This window comes from Musca vetustissima, unplaced genomic scaffold (genome assembly GCF_032173495.1).
Source record: "Musca vetustissima isolate MV318-11 ecotype Yass unplaced genomic scaffold, APGP_CSIRO_Mvet_v1 utg40745, whole genome shotgun sequence".
Lineage (NCBI taxonomy): Eukaryota > Metazoa > Arthropoda > Insecta > Diptera > Muscidae > Musca > Musca vetustissima.
In genome coordinates, this window is record NW_026888517.1 from 61,980 (window position 1) to 79,446 (window position 17,467).

Consider the following 17,467-nt stretch of genomic DNA (forward strand, 5'->3'; position numbering starts at 1 on the left):
TGAACAAATTGAGCAAAATTTAAAAACAAAATGATTTTAATTTATATTTAGTAACATATTTAGTAGCTACAGAATCGAAATGCAGGCAATAAGCACAGAAAAGGAACGAGATCAGAAAAATGAAAAGAGCTCGACCTAGTTCAGTTTGTTCCTTTCTCGGAATAGTTCAAATAAACTAATTCGTTGCGAAACAACCCAACTCTAGTGACAGTAAACACGAAAATTTGATACCAAATATTTTTAACCTCCGAAAAAGGAAAAATCCCGGAGAATCTGGGGACCAAAAAAACGCCATCCGACCACATTGAATTTGCCTTAATGACACCGTCGAAGATGGCTTCCCTACATAATCCTCTTTATGTCAAACTAGTTAAATGAACAAGTAACTGACTTGCAAACAATTGGTCGGAGATGAGGAGGATGCTGGAGATTTTTTGTCTCTTAAATAAGTAAACACGAAAATCCATGATGTGTATGGGCGTAGATAAACCTGTGGAACTAGTTATAACTAACTACACACATACATATGTATTTATGTACGGATATTTCATGGCTGCACACAACTGTTGAAAAGTCACGTAGCTATTTCCAATATGTTCCTTGTGGAATACAACGTCTTTTCCCTCGTCCTCCTTCAACGTCCTTCTTCGTGACTTTAGCAGCAATGACTTTGTAGAGGACAAAACAACATGGTATGTATGTGCATTGGAGCAAGAATGATGGTCGAACACACAAACAAAAAAACAACTTTTCTATGTCCAGTTTGTGGCCTCTGCTTCCGTACTCCTCTTCTTCCTCCTAAATGACTAATCCCCACACAACTTTTATTGTTAAAAAATGTACGTGCGTTCCTTCGTTCACCCAAGGGCATTACAATGTGACCCTTTGTTGTCATTGTTGATGGCGATGATGATGATGAAATACCCAAATACAATAATTCTCTTTTCATTTACTTTCAAATGTAAAAATGGTTTAGTGACATCATCAAACCATAAATTTAACTTCACAATTATTCTGTGTCATCATCACGTTTGAAAACGATTTCAATATTTTTTATATCGGTTTCATTTATATCTGTTTAATTTATATCTTGTTGCCTTATGCTGGTATTTATAGATAGATCATTTTATTTTTATGCGAGAAAAATTAATTACATTTTATTTTTACTTGTCATCGATTGTGTTCGGAAAGATTTGAATGGGCTAATTTTAAGTTTTGCCATTAAAAATATACAGTTATTTTCAGCAAAAATCTTGAACCTTAAAGGGAATTGCTATAATTATACAATGATGACAATACATAATTAGGAAATGGGTTTGTCTTAAGTGGTGTACACACTATTAGTATGAACTCTAAGCCCTTTTATCGATTACAATCATGCATATTTTCGTAATGCGGTGTACACACTATCATTTTTGAATGACACTCTTGCTCAAATTTTGCTTGTTTGATAGTGTGGCCTCACATGTTTGTCATTCATCAGGCAACCACAAAAATATTTATGGTTGTTGGACAGTCAGTAATCGATAAAAAAGCTGACAGTCAAAATTGATAGTGTGTACACCGCTTAAATGCTCTATGAATGACGGGCATGAACTGTCACATCAGCAAACAAGCAAAATTTAAGTCACTCCCTCTAAACTGATAGTGTGTACACCACTATAGATTACATCAAAGACTTTTTCAGGAAGCCTTTAATAAAAATTTTTATTTTTTGTTCTGTGTTCAAAAAATAAAAATTTGACCCACAAATAAGTCTTCTTCTTTTGAAGTTTTTTTCGTCCTATTTTCAGAACCGATTATCTCATTTTCCAAAATAAACATATTGGTGTTTTTGGGAAACACCAATATGTAAAAAAGATATTTAAAATAAAAACATGTGATCTAAAAAAACATGTATTCTTTCAGACTTCTAAAAGAAGAATCATACAAATAGTTTTTGAGGATTACCAGAAAAAGTTAGACTAGACTTTCAGACAACATTAGCCCTCCACTTTAACCATCTATAACAATACTTTCCTGGACACCAGTAAAAGATCTTGTTTATTCCTTGGTCTTTCGATGGAAAAAATGCTTGATTTTATTAAAAACACACGTATTAAACTTCGAAAATAGTAGGTTCTAGTTGAATAAGTCTTTTATGAGCTTAATTTTATACCTCCAAAAAATAAGTGTTATTGGTAGTCTTCAAAATTAATTTAGTCTTCTAAATTTATTCACAATCATTCCTATTTCTCTATATTATCCCTTAGTAACTAGTGCTCACTAATTTGTTATGGTTCTCTAATATATAAATGTTCCCTAGGGAACTATAGATCGCTAATGAAATCTCTTTCATGTGGTTTCCAATTCCCTAATTTGTTAGGGTTCTCTAATATCAAAAATTTCCCTAGGGAATTATAGATCGCTAATGAGACCTCTTTCATGTGAGCCCCAATGAAAGAGGTCGTAAGGCGTTAACTCAGAAGATTTCAATCGCCTCTTCGAGATTTAACACGATTCGAAAACTTTTCCCACAAACAATTTTGTTTGTTGATCTAGCTACCTTGTTGGAAATGAGCATGATCTGTCAATACAAATATACGGGTCTCTACGCAAAAGAAAGTTATTCATTTAGTTCCATAGCTCATTTAATTTCACGCATTCCTCAACTCGAACGGAAAAAACTAGATGGATTAAAAGAAACTAGATGAACTAGGGAACCAAATATAGTACCGATCATTCCTTTTACGGAATAGTTTCTTTGAACTATTTTGAAGTAATTGAAATGAATAACAAGAAATGGAAACCCCCGATTTTCTGCAAAACTTTGTACAACGCCATCAATATTATCATTTGCTCTTGGGCGATGTGTACCGGTTTTATTTTTCACATCACTAACTTGCTTTACAGCAACTTTCATTCGTTTTTGAAGTTCGGTCCACCATAGTACACTTTACCTATTTTTAAATAATAATTTTTATATGGAGTTGGGTAGTTCCGGAACAAGCCAGTTCATTGGAACTATTCTGATAAATTAACAATAAGAACTTGGTCCAGTTATTTAGTTTCTATAGTTCTTTTTTTCTGATGTCGTTCCTTTATGCCTATATTCTTCATTCGTTGTTCAGATTCTTGCAGATTGTTAAAAATATATAAAAGAAGTGCACTTAGCCTTATAGTTCGTTTAAATTTAACCGGATTTCGTTAACCTAGTGGGTTTGAATTGCCAATTCCTTTGCGTATATGTCAAACTAATCCTCATAAAGTAAATTAACCCGGTAAAAAGATCTAATGTATATGCCATTTTACCTACTAGTTCATTGAAACTATTCCAATAAATCAACGATAGGAACTAGGTCCAGTTCTTTAGTTCCCTTTTCCGATCTCGTTTCTTTATTCACATATTTTTTTCATTCGTTTTTCAGTCGCTGTCATATTGTTGGAAATATATAAAAGAAGTCTACTTCGCCTTAATAAGAGCTTTTGTATAGAGTTGGGTAGTTCCGGAACGAACTAATTTCTTGGAACTATTACAATAAATGAACGATAGGAACTAGATCCAGTTCTTTAGTTCCTTTTTCTGATCTCGTTCCTTTATTATTGTTCATTCTTTTTTCAGATGCTGTCACATTGTTAAAAATTTTAAAAAATAAGTCCACATATCCTCAATAACATCTTTTATATAGAGTTCGGTAGTTACGAAACTAACTAGTTCATTGGAACTATTGCGATAACTGAACGATAGGACCTAAATATATTCTTAATAAAAAAATATTCTTGCTTATTGTCCTGCACGAATCGAAACGGAACTATGTGAATCATGAAAACAAAATGAGCGATGCAAGAGAGCGAGATTTTAAGGAACTATATAGTAGTCGGAACTATAAACCGCATTTACTTTTTACAGGGTTAACCTACTTCATGAGGATTTATTTGGCATATGTATATACAATAGAATTGGTAATTTAAACCCATTGGGTTAACGGTACAATGTAAACGTACTATAAGGAGCAATGGAAGTATATTAAGGAACTGGTTCCTTTTTTAAAATAGGAACAATAAAGATCGACTACCTCCATGAACTAGATTGCCTAACACTACCCTTGTGGTTGTAAACTATTCCTCTTGACAACTAAATCCTGACAATAATCTTCTATTAATCGATTTTTTTCCAATTTCTCCTTTATAAATTCATACAAAGTTTTTAATATTTTTTGAGTGCGGGAACGGACCATTTGTTTTATATACAGTGTTGTATTCTAATATGTTATTCCACAACGCGTCGGCCATCGATTCCTACATACATGAAACAAATATCCTCAAAGCCCGTAAAACACTGTTCACTCACTCACCTGAGATTTGATATCATATTACCAACCTATTATTGTTGTTGTTTTTGGTGGTCTACTGGCTCCCCCGCATATCTATTATGCAAATACGCCTGTCTACCTTTGTCTCCAAAATTCAAAAACCACTGTAGCCACAAATAAATCTCACTATCAAAACATCTATGTACATATGAGGCAATTTATCTATTCGCATCATTGCGGTGTGCGCTTAACAAAAAAATACAAAAAAAAAACAATAACGATAACAACAACAATTAAATACGTCGTCTATATGAATAGTGGTATCATACGTTGTACTTTGTCGCCTTCAAACGGCGAACGACGCCGCGATTTTATTTAAATTACTTAGTTCGAAAATGTGACCGCTTATGGGAAAGAACTACAAGCAGGTCGGCCGGTCGGTTGGCTGGTTGGTTGTTTGGTGACGATGTCTAAAAGGGAGGTGTGTCTGTCTCTCGCTCACTCTTTTTCTCTAGTCTAGGTTTTTTTCTCATTTCAAAACGATGCCAAACCACAACCCTAATAAACCTCAGAAAAAACCGGCAACTTGCGTCAATAGTGGTGGTGTTTTGAATTTCATATGTGCGATTTTGTCCGCAAAAAATCGTATTTTATTACGATCGCCTTTTGTCTTCTCCAGCTGCAAAAAAAAAAAACACAAACCGCTCCTCTGCCCTTTAGAGGTCCCCTATTCACGGCTTTTGATTTTCCATACTGAGGCACAATTTGCGTATAATTTTTTACGTATTCGAATTCATTGAATTCAGCTAACAGAGGTCATATAAAGGGCATGCATGCTAGGCACGAGAGTATGAAGAAAACTTTGTATGCTTACAAAGGGAAATTATTTTCCCCCATTAGCCCTTTCAAATAGAACTGATGACCCATTTTTTGTTTATGACATCCGCCCGTATTCCGATATTACCTTTCCAATTTTTTTCTTCCCTTAATTTAAAATTACAATTCATGTAAACATAGCCTCACTTTATTTTTATTCCGCACAAACGCACCCAAGTCTGTCTGCTTACACCTATTGACGTTTTAGTTTATTTTAATCACACCTCCCACCCACATGCCAGACTTTTATTAATGCCGAATGCATTTAGAATTTAAATTTTTATTTTTAATACATTGAAAAATTTTAAATAAACTTGAAAATGCTTTCATATTTGGCTGGTTGGCCGGTCGTTTGACTGGTCATTACAGGAAGTTCTAAATCGGTTTTACAGTTGAATGTTATTTTTGCCATAACGGGTTTTTGGGTGTATTGTGTGTTTAATGACAGATACGAAAGCTTTCCTGCCGCTTTTACCTTGACCATCAAATGTAAATGTACTCTGAAAATGGAAAAGCTTTTTTGCTTAGCATGGTAAAGCTACCATGTAAAGTGAAATGTTATTAACAGTCATTTTTTTGACAAAGCTTTCGATTAGTTTTAAAAATTCAAAATGTAAAGAAACCGTTAGAATCAATATATACATATATTGAAAGGATAGGTTATTATGCGCCTGATATCAGATCAATTTATCTGTAAATCCCTACAAATATTTTTAAACTATATAACACTGTAATTTATAAGGAACGAGATCATTCATTCAGTTCCATAGCTTTATTAAGCTTTATTAAGTGCATTAGTAAATTTGGTCTAAAAGGAACTAGGCGAACTAGAGTAAAAATGAACGACTGTAGCCAAGGGAAGCAGATGAACAAAATAACCGGACCTAGTACCGATCGTTCCTTTTGCAGAATATTCCCTTTCAACTGGTTGACAACGTCAATAACCAAAAATATTGTATTTGGGGCTCAGAAAACCCAATAGTTATTATTGAGAGGCTTATCCATTGGGTCATTTTTTTATTACTTTTTTGAAAATGAGGCCTATTCCTACCTGGATAGCTACGACAACAAGCAATATTGTTGAGTCTATCCAGAAAAGCTCGTTTGTTTCAAAAGGAACTACGTGAACTAGAGCAAGAAGGAACGATTGGAGCCAAGGGAACCAGATGAACGAATGAACCGGATCTAGAGCAAGAAGGAACGATTGAAGCCAAAGGAACCAGATGAACGAAAGAACCGGATCTAGTTCCTTTTGCGGAATAGTTCCTTTCAGCAAGTTTACAATGTTCTTAAAATTGTTGTGGATTTCTTTTGTATGGATAGAGAATTTAGTTCAACGGGGATCTATTTTAGTACAGATTTTCTTGTAGAACTATGTCTAGACCATTAGTTCATTTTGTTTGTTTCTTTTAGTTTTTTTTTTCAATTTCTTTTGCAGCCTCATCTCGTCTCAAAACTGGTATATATCAGTGCAATGTGAACAAAATATAACAATGAAACAGGGAGAAAAAGAGAGTAAGGAACTAGTTCCCTTAGACTATAAACACAACCAGAGAATCTAGAGTCAGCAACGGTCGTTTACCGTGTGTTTCTTATTGGCAACAGGAAATTCCGAAGGCTGACGTTCGCGTTTAGCGACTTGACGCTAGAATAGATTTTATTCATTTTTGCTCAGCTTCATACTCAAATATTTTTTCTTGCTCTTTTTTTAAATTGAAAACAAATAATTGACATTTTTGCCGCTAACTCTTTCGTTTGGTTTTCACGCCGGCGAAAAAGTATACCGCTGACTCCTGTTTCTTTGGTTGTGTTTAGACTGTTACTATCTCCATCAGCTCTATGATTTAGAGTAAGGAACTAGTTCCCTTAGAATCTAAACACAACCAGAGAATCTAGAGTCAGCAACGGTCGTTTACCGTGTGTTTCCTATTGGCAACAGGAAATTCCGAAGGCTGACGTTCGCGTTTGGCGACTTGACGCTAGAATAGATTTTATTCATTTTTGCTCAGCGTCATACTCAAATCTTTTCTCTTGCTCTTTAAAAAAAAATTGAAAACAAATAATTGACATTTTTGCCGCTAACTCTTTCGTTTGGGTTTCACGCCGGCGAAAAAGTATGCCGCTGACTCCTGTTTCTCTGGTTGTGTTTAGAGTGTTACTCTCACTATCCGTTCCCTGAATTAGATTGTCCAATTCCAACTATAAAAATTCCAAGACGTCTCTTCAAATCAACGAAAATATAAAATTAACGACGAGTGAGATTCAAATGAACTATCTGAAATCGGAACTAGTGGCATTCAAATGAACTATCTAGCAATCGGAACTATAGTAAAGAACTAGTTTTTTTTAATTAAACAAGAAAAAAGCTATCTGCTCCTACCTAAAAGGTCGTTTACATTGAACCGGGTTTGGTTAACCGAGTGGGTTTAAATTTTCAATTCCTTTGAATATATGCCAAATAAATCCTCATAAAGTGGGTTAACCCGGTAAAAAATTCTAATGTAAATGCCCTTGAAATGGTAGCTGACAATTTACCTTACCATAGTTCGCTACAGTCTTAATTATTGAAATAAATCCTCACTACACTAGGATATCTGTTGATCACTAGGGATCCCTGATTTTTCTTTCTCCATTTACATCTCTTGGAGTCTATGAGTTAATCTGCTTAATCATTTAATTATGTTTATACCAATTCTGGAGTGGGAACTAATGGAATCCGAAATGATAGCCGAAGCTTCAGCCAATCATACTAATTATTAGTTAGCTATCTAGGAATCGGAACTATAAGGATCTAGTTCTTATTTTAGAAGAGGAACGAGAAAAATATATCAGCTCATACTTAGATAATTTCCAAGAGATCTTCTGGTTTAAAGGGTCCCAAAATATTAAAAGCCCTGACCCTTTACCCTACCATACTGATTACTACAGTCTGCATTATTGAATTAAATTCCCACTACACTAGAATATCTGTTCACTCGAGATCCCTTGTTACTTTATCAGCTGATTTTTCTTTTTTCCTTTTACATCTCTTGGAGCCTATGAGAGATGTTTTCATTCTGATTCACTAGGGTTCGAACTAACACGGCACTATCGGAACTTTGTGAACGAGGAAACAAAATGAACGAGATTCAAATGAAATATATTGGAGTCGGAACTAGTTCCTTTCTACAAACAAATGAGAAAAATCAATCTGTGAACGGAATTGTCCAATTCTAATTGGAACATTTTCACAATATCGCTGTCTTCTGATTCACTAGGGTTTAAATAAACATGAACAATGTTAAGGAAATAAAAAAAGGAACGATGGAAGATAGAAAGATTCAAATGAGCTACGAAAGGTTCGGAACTTTATTAACAACTAGTTTTTTTATAGAAAATTTACGAGAAAAATCAATCCGCTCCATGAACTAAAATGTCCAATTTAAATAGCGCGTTTTCAAGTGATCTCTTCTTGTTGATTCACCGGGGTTTCCCAAACAATTAATAACCAATGGAAGCTAGTTCACTAACGTCGTCACTATGTTTTTTCCTCTTGGAAGCATAGAACTTCCACAAAACAAAGCATCTTACACGATTAGTACTTAATAATCAAGATTCCTTAATGATTTCCTTGTTTTTATGTTGATGATTGGTCTGCTGTAGCCTATCCTAGGTATTGGGGCTGCCATCTATCGTAACGTTTTGTGCAGTGGTTGAAGTCTTTGCTTATTTTGTTTTCCCAATTTCCTCTTGGAGACGCTATATCCAGCCATTTTTTGTTATTCTTATGGCAGACGGCTTCGGATATATTTATCAGCCGATTAAACATTTAAAATTGGCAAAGAAAAACGAGTAAATTTTGTAGAGAATGAATTATTTCAATGATGATTCGTCTAGTGTAACCTGTCCAAAGGGATGAGATTGCCATCTATCGTTGAATAGAAACAATGCATCCTTGAATTTTGCGCAGTGGATTAAGTCCTTGCTTATTTAGTGTTCCCATTTTATTCTGGGTGGCGTTATCGTCATATGTAGGGTCGGATATATTTATCGGCTGATTAAACATTTAAAATTGTTAAAAAAACTAGAAAACCAATTATTCCAATGATGATTGGTCTAGTGTAGCCTGTCCAAAGGGATGAGGTTGCCATCTGTTGTTGAATAGAAACAACGCATCCGCGAACTATGTACAGTGATTGGAGTCTTTGCTTACTTGGTGTTGCCATTTCTTTTTACCACCTTATAGATGATTCATTGCATAATTTCGTAGAATATCGGCAATCCCACTATCTCGTACTTCATTAAAGTGTTTTCCATTATTTTATTTATTTACTTGAGGATTATTTTTTACAACTAATCCGCATATGTTCGATTATAAGTACCATGCTTACAAAACAGCAAATGAATTGTATACATTTTTTTTCTTCCTCGGCAAATATTTATGGAGGAAAATATTGAACAAATCGAATATTTATTAGATAAACAAATACCTAACAATTTGATAAGGATCTACGTATTTGGATGTAAATGGCAGTTGTAATAAAATGTAACAACCTGCCTACCTATGTTTTCTATCATCAAATGGCGGTCAATATATTAGTGATATTGACAAATAAATGTAATTGTGATAAGAGGGTGATGGTGATGATGAAATCGAAATAAAAATTTTATTACACACCCTATAAGGAAGCCCTACCTCATACGTTACCCTGTATTCGGTAACGATTCCATTTAAATTATAAAGGATCTGTCATACGATGTATGGAATTTCAAAAATTTTGCACTTGAAAATGAGCATGCCTTCGAATAGTGTGCATGCACTTTACCCAACATTCGATGTCAAGTTTACATAGGTTCTGAGAGCACCTTCAATGAAGTGTGCAACAAATAAATGAAAATAACATTACATATCCCCGGCAATAACAAAACATTATCTATCACAGGGGATCATAAAAATGAATATCGGGTATTAGTGGTGATTAAAAGAAAAGCCCCTCTATACAAATAATGACAACTCGAAGCAGAGGCGTATAATGTTTAGTAGTAAATAAAGGGGAGACTAGATTCCTATAAAAAGTTTAGGAATTACATTTCGATTACTGCGAACCTAGTTCACAAAGAACACTGAGCGATCTAGGGATCCCTAATGGTTTAGACCAAGGAGTTGATCTAAGAAAAATAATTTGAGCAGAGGTAGAGAATGGCGCCCAATTGGAAAGTTTGAAGGAGCTGATAAATTTAATTGGCTATTAATTTGGGAAAGTTAGAATGAACAGATTTGGTTGAGCAGAGATAGAGAATGGCGCCCAATTGGAAATTTTGAAGGAACTAAAGAATTTAATTGACAAAGCTAATATGAAACCGACAGGGAGCCGTAGGAAATAATATGCGTTACTGATCTTGTGACCCTTGAACACTGAGTTATCATGACAGATTTGGTTGAGCACAGGTAGAGAATGGCGCCCAATTGGAAATTTTGAAGGAACTAAAGAATTTAATTGACAAAGCTAATATGAAACCGCCAGGGAGCCTTAGGAAATAATATGCGTTATTGAACCCTGGAGGTTCCAGGGAGCCTTAGGAAGTAATATGCGTTACTTGTGACCCTTGAACACTGAGCGATCTAGGCATCCCTAGAGAATTAGCCCAGGGAATTTATATTTAGGAAAACCTTAATAATGCCCATCTAGAAAATGTTCCCAAAACGCACGATGACCAGTAAGTTCGGACCAAGTAATGTTAATAATTTTGATTCAGTTCGTGATGATTCTTAAATATTATTTTATCGTATCTACAACAGTTTCCCTGAAGAATTTAGGAGTTCTAAGGTAATCAGTAGGTCTTAGAAACATAATATGAGCCCAGGTGGAGAATGGCGCCCAATTAGAAAAATTGAAGGAACTGAAGAATTTAATTGGCTAATAATTTAGGGAAGTTTGCATGAAAAGATTTGGTTGAGCAGAAGTAGAGAATGGCGCCCAATTGGAAATATGGAGGTTCCATGTTCCAGGGAGCTTTAGGAAATACTATGCATTATTGATCTTGTGGTCCTAGAACACTGAGTGATCTAGGAATCCCTCTAAAAATTCGCCTTCCCCCATTGCAAATATTTTCACAACCACGCCATTGGCTTATCAATTTGTAACACGCAATGACAAATAATCAATCAAATTTTGCGCTTACCATTAGTTGGGCCGCAACAATTCATCAATGCACAAGAAACAAAAGAGGTTAAAACTCGTAACATTTTTCCTAGGAAAAAAATTAAAACCGTATTCAAAACTCTTTATATTCAAAAATCTAAACTTCAATACTAATTTAATTTTTTCATTTTCATTTCTTTACAGGATCAGGATTCCTTACTCGATACCATGGTTCATACAAGTGATACACCTTCGAAAACCCTACCCCAATATGTAGCCGCCCTGTCAGCAGCTGGTGGCGCTTTTGCTGCCGGTACCCTTTTGGGTTGGACATCACCGGCCCAAACACCCTTGCTGGATGGTGAATATGGTTTCCCTGTGAGCGAATCTGCCTTCTCATGGGTTGGTTCTGCCATGACATTGGGTGCGGCTTTCATTTGTATACCCATTGGATTCCTCATCAATTTAATTGGTCGTAAACTGACGATGTTGTTGCTCGTCTTGCCATTCACTCTCGGTTGGTGTCTCTTGATTTGGGCCCAAAATGTAGAAATGATGTACGCGGCACGTTTTCTCCTGGGTATATCTGGTGGTGCTTTCTGTGTTACCGCTCCAATGTATACGGGTGAAATTGCGCAAAAGGAAATTCGTGGTACGCTTGGAAGTTTCTTCCAATTGATGATAACGGCTGGTATTTTGTTTGTGTACGCAATTGGAGCTGGTCTCGATGTCTTTTGGATGAGCATTGTGTGCGGTCTGTTGCCGTTGGTCTTTGGAGCTATATTTGTATTTATGCCAGAATCTCCTACCTATTTGGTGAGTACAAAAAAATAAAAAATTATATATTTTGAAGAGTTAGGGATGGAATAGGTCAGAAGATGTTGCGGAGAAGTGACCTAGGATACCTTTGGAAAAGTAGTTCTGAATCTAGGCGATCTAAAGAACTTTACAACTTAGAGGTCTTTTAAAACTCTCAGCAACAAACCTCCTGAGTCCTAGGAACTTCTTGCTAGTCAGACTTTGCGAAGGTGTCTTTGCTAAAGATGGAATAAAAATTTGTGATAATAAAGTCAATCGATGTGAAGAACCTACGCAGAAGAGTCCTAGGGTATCTTAGATAATAATATTCGTTTTTAATTTGTGGATCTGATCCCCGGTGATCGGAACAACATAGGGAATTCGTTAATAATAAAGTTGCAGCGCATACAATCAAGCAAAGCTTCGGGTCATACATAGTTTCCTAGCAAATCCACGATCTGTCCTGTGCTAAGGTAAGCAGTTGACCTGAAAAGAATTATTGAACCGAGGTAGAAAATGGCGCCCAATCGAAACTTTTTAGGGAATTGCAGAGTTTAATTGGAAAGTTAGCATGAAATTATTTGATTGAGCAGAGGTATAGAATGGCGCCCAATCGAAAAAAGAAGGAATTGAGGAATTTAATTGGGGTTTATGTTACGATTTTGTGGTCCTTGGTGATCGAACAACTCAGGGATTTGGCAAAGTACAAAACTTCGGATCTATAACAGTTTCTTGGCAAATCCTCGAACTGTCCTGAAGAAAATAGGAGTGCTAATGTAATTAGTTGGGCTGAGACCAATAATTTGAGCCAAGGTAGAGAATGGCGCCCAATTGGAAAATATGATATGCAATTAGGTTAGGGAAGTTATTATGAAAATATTTGGTCGAGCAGGGTACAGACTGGATTGGTAAATTTTTAGGAACTGAAGAATCGGTTACTATGTTGGAGAGCTTAGAAAAATTGAGAAGCAAATATGGAACCTCCAGGGAGACCTAAAGCCAAGCAAAGCATTGGATTATTAATAGTTTTCGGTCAAAACCTCGAATCGTCCTGAAGAGTATAATCACCTTGAACCTTGGCCTCTAACAATTTTATAGGGCTGAGAATGGCGCCCAATTAGAAAATTTGAAGGAACTGAACAATGTTGGCTTTTAGTTGGGTATTTTGGCATGACAAGACTTGATGAAACTAAGTTAGAGACTGGCAACTTTGAGGAACTGAAGAATTTAATTGGCTATTATGTTAGGGAAAAATGGGAGAAGCATATATGGAACCTCCTGGTTTCCAGGGAGTCTGGGTTCAATAATGCATTTTCTATGGAGTCTGGGAAAATAATATGAACCGAAGTATGAAATGGCGCCCAATTGGAAAACTTGAGTTAAGTTAGGGAAACTGGCTTGAGAAGATTTGGTTAAACTGAGGTAGAGACTGGCGCCCAATTGAACAACTTTGAGGAACTGAAGTAATTAATTAGCTTTTAACTTAGGGATCTATTAAAATTTGTCCAAGCAAATATGGCTTGGGATCCTTGGATGAAAAGCTGTTGAACTGAGGAGCCTGAGCTGAGAGTAAATAACGATGAGCTTAGTTAGAGATTCACGATGACTTAGGATCCTCTTAAATAATATACAACTATATTGTCCTTGCGAATCTAGTTTTGGGGTATCTTGTGATTAAAACAAGGGAATTTCGTATTTTATTAAAAACTCTGTAGTGAGGTGCGGAACTTTTAGAAGCTAATGAAAACGTCTATTGAATTGGTCGCAGAGTTTTGGGTGCAATTTCTTAGCCAGGAAATGTTAGTGACCTAAGTAGATAGTTAAAGAACTAAAGGTTTCCGAAGGTTCGTCTTAGAAACATATATAGCTTGAGCCCTTGCCTTTTTAATCATAGTTTTATAAAAAGTCTCTTTACTATTCCCATTATTCAAACTTCTAATAAAAAATTCTAATTTTTTCTACTCTTTTTTTTGCAGGTTTCTAAAAATAAGAACGAAAGTGCTATTAAATCGATTCAATGGTTGCGTGGCAAGGAATACGATTACAAAATGGAAATTGAAGAGTTGAAAGAAACCGAACGTAAAATCAAAGAAAATCCCGTCTCGATTGGTAGTGCTTTGACACGTCGCGTCACCATTAAGGCTTTGTGCATCAGTTTGGGTTTGATGTTCTTCCAACAGTTGTGCGGTATTAATGCCGTCATCTTCTATTCCACTGATATTTTCAAGGTAAGTTCGCAAGAAGTTGTAAATAATTTAAGGGGGAGGAAGATGGGGAAAGAGGAAGGCAGATTGTTATAGATTAACTGATACCGGAATGTGATTCATTTCGATGATATGAAGAAATATTGGAGTGCAAGATAATCAAATAAACCCACTGTACAAGGAAAATGTTTTAAACGTGAGAATTTTGATAATCACCATGCCTATCAAAGTTCTCGGGTTTAAAACTGAGGAACCTCGAGTGTTATGAACAATTTGGGAAGAATCCTGGGGAATATTTAAAATCAACAGAGTTTTGAAAGATATGTAGTCGAAGTGTATCTAAAAATCCGAACGAGCTATGGAAACTTGGTCCGCAGGGAAACCAGATAGTAATTTAAGTTGATCCACAAGGGTATCCTGATGATAAGCAATCAACCAAAACATGAATTCTTGTTCTACATTCTTGTCCTTGTGAAGCACGGAGAGCTGGGAATACGGTTTGAGCCTTACTGAAGTAAGTTTCCTGTGGAAGCTAGGGGAATTCGGCCATCTAAATAATATTGAAATTTTGTTCCCCTAGATAAACCCGGGATTTGTATAAAGAACCTCGGAAAACCTGGGTGGATATCGCTGATTGACTGTTGATTCTCTACATGCAAATGAATGATTGAGAGTTCTGAAACCCTGGAGAATTATGTGGGGAATTTCAGTCACCTTGTTGAGAACTTTGAAACAGGGTAGGAAAAAAAGCTTGAGAGTTACAAAACCCTTGTGAAGTATCTAGGGAACCTCTTTGAGGATGTGAGCAAAATAGTGGTACCTCATAAATTTGAGAGAGAATTTTAGAAAGCTGCGAATCGCTGACGAAAACAGAAAAATCTCCAGGTAGAAAAACGGGTTGAGAAATTTGAAGTTGGTCAGATTTCTCGTGAGGTTCGAGGTAATTTAAGGAATAATAGTCACCTATATTTCCTTGAATTTAGTGAACGGCGAAACTTTTGCAATCCATCGAAGCGTTATAAGTTAGAGAGCCTTGTAAGGCGCGAATCACTGACGAGAGAGGGAAATGTTCCTATTCGGGTTAACGTTCATGAATTAGCGATCCTTGGTGTATAAATAGGTAGTCGCGAGTTGAAAGACAGAAATGAGAATCTCACCATTCGGGAACAAATTTCTGAATTAGCGATCCTTAGAAAACAACGAAACTTTAGTGAGCGAAAAATCCTATTGCTCGGGATAGTATTTAAGAAGAAGGGAATTAAACCTTTGAGAGCTAAAGCGATGAAGGTATGGGAATTTCTGATGACCTGACATGCATGAAACATCTCAGGATGAACTTAGTGCTAAGAAATTCAATTTAGTTTTGAAAAGCTTGGAAGTATTTGTCGGCTGGGACATTTTGACCACCTAGGGAACCATGGTTCGCTGAAGAACGTTATATATTTCTGGATTAATTAGATATAGAAAAGATGTTATTACAGTGGATAACGGTATACAATTATTGACCTAGAGAACCCTACAAAGTTAATCTCCTTTGTGAACTACAAAACCCTAATTATTTGAAGTATGCTAGAGATCACTAGTTAGATAAACAATTTAATACCACCAGAGAATAGGGTTAGGGAATCTGGTAAAATTGTCAATCTCTGGTGTTCGGGAAAACGTTTATGTGTTAGGTTACGATATCATTGTGGGCTGGATTATTGATGCTATGGAGATTTATAAGGGCTGTTTGTAAGGCCCTTATGCTAGTATGCTAAGTAATTGTAATGCTAGTATGCTAAGTAATTGTAATCAGCCTTAAAAAGCTTAGAAGCATTTGGCCATCATGGGAACTATTTTTTGTTGGAGAACGTTTGGAAAGTTAATTTCTATATTACTTAGGCTTGGGCAGGATGTTAGTACCGTGGACAACGGTATACAATTATTGATCTAGTGGACCCTGCGAATTATTTCTCGTTTGTGAACTACAAAACCCTAATTATTTAAAGTATGCTAGTGATCTCTAGATAGATAAACAACTTACTTGCAAACTAGGAAGACTGTGGCAAGAAGGATAGGAGATAAAAAGGAAAAAAATGGAAAACTTCATTAAGTCAGGAAAACTTATAAGTTGTTAATTAGGGAACGAATGCTGTGTAAGCTGGAACATAGATACTATGAACATATATGATGACCTGGCAATCATTGAACATTATTTAATTGGATGAAATTGTATGTTTGTTCAGTTTTGATACGCCGGAAGCATTTGTGAGCTAGGCTCCGGTTGCCTGGGGAACTATGGTTTGCCAGAGAACATTAGGAAATTAAATTTTTGGATTACTTCGGTATAGTAAGGGATGTTAGTACTGCGAGAAACGTTATACAATTATTGATCTAGAGAACCCTACAAAGTTAATCTCTTTTGTGAACTACAAACCCCTAATTATTGGAAGTACTGTAGGGATCTCTAGTTAGATAAACAACTTCATGCCAGTAATTAGGGATCTCAGAGTATGAAATCCTACCTTTTAATAAATTCCCTTTATAAACAAAATATATGTGATAACCTGAAGATTTTAAATCATTTCTGGAAACTAAGTTTTTATTTTCGTTTTCTCTTTTTCAGGATGCTGATACCGGTATTGATGCCAATCTCTCAACAATTGTTGTTGGTATTATGCAAGTGATTGCCACCTTCGTTTCCGTCATGGTTGTTGATAAATTGGGTCGCCGTCTCCTGCTCTTGGCCTCCGCTTGCGTTATGGCTCTCTCCACAATTGCCATGGGTGTTTATTTCTATATGAAAGAAAATGGTGATAGCGTTGAAAGTCTTGGCTGGTTACCCGTCTGCAGTTTGTGTGTATTCATTATTATGTTCTCTATTGGTTTTGGACCCGTTCCATGGTTGATGATGGGTGAACTCTTCGCATCGGATATTAAAGGTGTTGCTGGTTCCATTGCTGGTACATCAAATTGGGTTTTGGCTTTCATTGTCACCAAGACATTTGTTAACCTCAAAGAAGCATTGGGTAGTGGTCAAACATTTTGGCTGTTCGCTGGTATTACTGTTGTCGGTGCTATCTTTGTATTTGTCTTCGTACCGGAAACTAAGGGTAAAAGTTTAAATGAAATCCAAGAAGAATTGGAGGGTAAGAAGCCGAATCAAAATCAATCGAATGGTAATGCTATTTAA

At 35.9% G+C, this 17,467-nt stretch overlaps 1 protein-coding gene across 1 annotated transcript in view; it reads left to right on the top strand.

The window, feature by feature from the left end:
• The window catches only part of LOC133336373 (facilitated trehalose transporter Tret1-2 homolog), a 34,366-nt gene extending 16,899 nt beyond the window's left edge, over positions 1-17,467 (top strand). The window contains exons 2-4 of the mRNA XM_061544669.1: positions 11,495-12,106; positions 14,065-14,316; positions 16,901-17,467. Of these exons, the coding sequence (XP_061400653.1) occupies positions 11,495-12,106; positions 14,065-14,316; positions 16,901-17,467 (1,431 nt within the window). The remainder of the gene's footprint in view (positions 1-11,494; positions 12,107-14,064; positions 14,317-16,900) is intronic.